Here is a 3,527-nt window from a genome sequence, read left to right as displayed (position 1 = left end):
GGGGGGGGCAGGTTGAGGGAAGGGTGAGGGGGCGGGTGCGCTTGGGGAACGGTTCACACTGGAGGGGATGTGGAGCGCAGCCTTGAGAGACAGCAGGCTCTGGGTCAGTGGGGTCGGAGGAAGAGAATGTTCCGGGCCAAGGCTGTAGCATCTGCAAAGTGATAGGGCCACCTGTCCTGCGCTAAGGAGCAGCATATGAACCCGTGTGTGTTGAGGGGTGACAGGTGGAGGGAGAGGCTGGGGCCACGTAGGGGACAAGTGCAGATTTGAGGCACGTGGTGTCAAGTTGTCTGGGTGTGAGGTGAACAGGGAGGGCTTAGGCAGCCAGATGGTAGCAGTGGTGCTTTCTCTGTGTGGGGGTGGGGCGGGGGCCGGACCCCAGAAGAGAACCAGCGTGGAGGACAGTGTGCTGAGAGTTTGGTCCCTGGTGACAACAGGCAGTCATCCAGGTCAGGAGCTACTGGCTGGGGGCTAGGAAGTCGGCGGTGGGGGTGACAGCATGCAGTGAGATGGCCAGTCCCCCAAGCACTCCCACCTTTAGGCCAGGAAGAGCCAGGAGGGCCCGAGAGGCAGTGGCCAGGCGGACGGGAGCTGCCGAGGGAGCTTGAGGTGAGGCACGTGGGGGAGGAAGGGGGCTGATTGAGGGTAGGGCTGCTCCTTGAGTTTGCAGATCCAAAGGCTGGTGCCCCCCACTCACCTGGGCGGGGCAGTCACAGCTGCTCAGGTGGACGTACCAGGGTCCCCACGCGTCCCCGCCTGCGGTCTCTGCCTGCGTCGTTCTCCGGTTCCCTCACTGCCTTGTCCGCGTCCCTTGCTCCAGCGTGGTCCAGGGAGGAGACCCGCTGCTCCAGCAGCGAGGACGACACTGACATGGACGTGGAGGGTCTGCGGAGACGGCGGGGGCGGGAGCCTAGCGCCCCTCAGCCTGTGGGGCCCCTGGGCCTGGAGGACCAGGCCAGAGGCGAGGGTGCAGGCTGGGAGCTGGGCATCTCCCTCAACTTGTGCCTCCTTGGGGCCCTGGTTCTGCTGGGCCTGGGGATCTTCCTCTGCTCTGGTGAGTGGCACCTCCCCTGCTGGGGCCCTGCCTGCTACACCGCAGCCCCCCCCCCGCCCCCGTCCTCTGTGGGCCTCACCACACTGCACTGTCTCCATCTCAGGTGGTCTGTCGGAGTGGGACAGTGGTGAGTGGGGACGGGGCCTGGCTTGTCCCTGCTGGGCCCTGAGGGAGGCTGCTGGGCGCAGTTCTCTGGGGTGGACGTCGGGGTGCTGGGGCTGGCCATCCGTGACTCAGTGATTGACCTTTTGGCTGTTCGTGCGGACACTGGGCCCCTTCCCTGCTGGCCGTCTTGGCTGTGGGGTCCAGGTCCGGGGCAGGAGGGCGACTGCGTGAATGTGTGGAGGGGAGGGAGTGGGCAGGGGAGGGGTCTGGTGTGCGCTGGGGCAGTGCAGGACTTGGCCCTCCTGTAGGGCCCGTGGAGGAAGTGGAACCGGTCTTCCCGGACACGGGGTTGGATACGGAGGTGCTGGACGCTGCGGGGGATGGGCAGGTATGCTCCCGTGTGCCCAGAGCGGGGCGGGGCCTGCTGGGGAGATCCAGGGCCGCCAGGGCCGTGGGGCAGGAGGGCATCGCTGGCTCCTTTGCCCTCAGGATGGGGCCCCGGGACCCTCTGACAGCGTCCCCAGCCTGCAGAGCATGGCCCTGCTGCTGGACAGACTGGCCAAGGAGAACCAGGACATCCGGCTGCTGCAGGCCCAGCTGCAGGTGCGCACGTGCGGGAGGGCGCCCCCTCAGCCAGGTGCCGGCCTCGTGTCCTACCCCGGAGCTGTCTTTGCTCACCCCCACCTCAGCCCTCTCGGCCCCTGGAGAGCCTGTTCACACTCCTCCCGCCCAAGCCCAGGCCCAGGCCCAGGTCCCCGTGCCCGTTGCCCGAGGCTCGCCCACGCCGACTGGTGGCTCTGGTTTGCCTGGCGCAATGCGAGAACCTGCCTGGGCTCCAAGGGAGGGCAGCGCGTGATCACTTAACACTCTCTGTTCCGGGCGGAGGAGGCGGGAAGGGCAGGGAGGGCCACATTTGGCTCGTCTCAGGTGAATCGAAGTGTGTGCTTGTAGGACACGGGAGCCGAGGTCTGTGAGGGAATTTGGGGGTCCCAGGCTCTGGGGCAGGTTGTGGGGGGCAAGGAGGAGAAGAACCAAACTCTCTGAGTGGCCAGGCCCCGGGAGGGGGTAGGAGGCCCTGGGCCGGCCCTGACAGGACCTCCTGTGGCCCCTTCCACCCCAGGCCCAGAAGGAGGAGCTTCAGAGCCTGATGCAGCAGCCCCAAGAGCTGGCAGAGGAGAACGCCCGGCTGCGCGGGGCCCTGCGGCGGGGCGAGTCCTCCCAGCGCGCCCTGCAGTCAGAGCTACAGCAGCTGCGGGCCCGGCTGCAGGGGCTGGAGGCGGACTGCGTCCGGGGCCCTGACGGGGTGTGCTCCGGCTGGGGCATGGGCCCTCAGGGTGGCAGGGTTGCCGAGGAGCGAGGCCCCAGGGAGCAGGAGCCAGGGCCTGGCTTCCTGGAGCAGAAGGAACGGCTAGAGGCTGAGGCCCGGGCCTTGAGGCAAGAGCTGGAGAGGCAGCGACAGCTGCTGGGGTCTGTGCAGCAGGACCTGGAGCAGAGCTTGAGGGGCGCGGGCCGAGGGGACCCAGCGCGTGCTGGCCTGACCGAGCTGGGCCACAGACTGGCCCAGAAGCTACAGGGCCTGGAGAAATGGGGCCAGCACCCTGGGGTCCGTGCCAATGCCTCAGAGGCCCGCTTCCAGAGTTCCAGGGAAGGGAGTGGAAAGGAGAAGTGGCGGGATGGGCCGGGGGACCACAGCGCTGAGCCCTGGAAGCACAAGAAGGAGGGGTCTGGCAGGGAAAGAAAGAAGAGCTGGCAGGGTGAGGAGGACAGGGAGCTGGCCGGGAGGGGGAAGGAGGAGGGTAAGCCACGGGAGGGGGAGCGGGGCAGCAAGAAGGATGGCAAGCGACAGGGCCCCAAGGAGCCCCCTAGGAAGAGTGGGAGCCCGCGCTCCTCCGCGGACAGGCAGAAGCACCCTCAGTGGAAAGAGGGGGCTAAAGACGGGCATGAGCCCCTGCCACTGTGGGCAGGGCTGTCGAGGCACAAGTACCGGGCGCCCCAGGGCTGCTCAGGCGTGCACGAGTGTGCCCGGCAGGAGGGTCTGGCCTTTGGTGTGGAGCTGGTCCCGGTGCGGCATCAGGAGCTGGCCTCTCTGCTGACGACTTACTTGGCGCGGCTGCCCTGGGCCGGGCAGCTGACCAAGGAGCTGCCCCTCTCGCCTGCTTACTTCGGCGAGGACGGCATCTTCCGCCACGACCGCCTGCGCTTCCGGGACTTTGTGGATGCCTTGGAGGACAGCCTGGAGGAGGTGGCTGTGAGACAGACTGGTGATGATGACGAGGTGGATGATTTTGAGAGTTTCATCTTTAGCCACTTTTTTGGAGACAAAGCACTGAAGAAGAGGTGGGCGGCTGGGCCCGGGGGTGGAGGGGGG

The 3,527-nt window shown here is 67.1% G+C and overlaps 1 protein-coding gene across 2 annotated transcripts in view; it reads left to right on the top strand.

Annotated features, from left to right (window-relative positions):
- PBXIP1 (PBX homeobox interacting protein 1) overlaps positions 1–3,527 on the top strand; it is a 10,888-nt gene that overhangs the window by 4,787 nt on the left and 2,574 nt on the right. The window contains exons 6-10 of one of the 2 annotated variants that reach the window (XM_040635728.1): positions 821–1,054; positions 1,158–1,181; positions 1,468–1,547; positions 1,649–1,762; positions 2,280–3,496. In XM_040635728.1, the coding sequence (XP_040491662.1) occupies positions 821–1,054; positions 1,158–1,181; positions 1,468–1,547; positions 1,649–1,762; positions 2,280–3,496 (1,669 nt within the window). The remainder of the gene's footprint in view (positions 1–820; positions 1,055–1,157; positions 1,182–1,467; positions 1,548–1,648; positions 1,763–2,279; positions 3,497–3,527) is intronic. The other variant, XM_040635729.1, reaches the window with a different exon arrangement.

The sequence above is a fragment of the Ursus maritimus genome, unplaced genomic scaffold (assembly GCF_017311325.1).
Source record: "Ursus maritimus isolate PB19 unplaced genomic scaffold, ASM1731132v1 scaffold_2, whole genome shotgun sequence".
Classification (NCBI taxonomy): Eukaryota; Metazoa; Chordata; class Mammalia; order Carnivora; family Ursidae; genus Ursus; species Ursus maritimus.
This window is presented reverse-complemented; position numbering and strand designations above follow the sequence as displayed.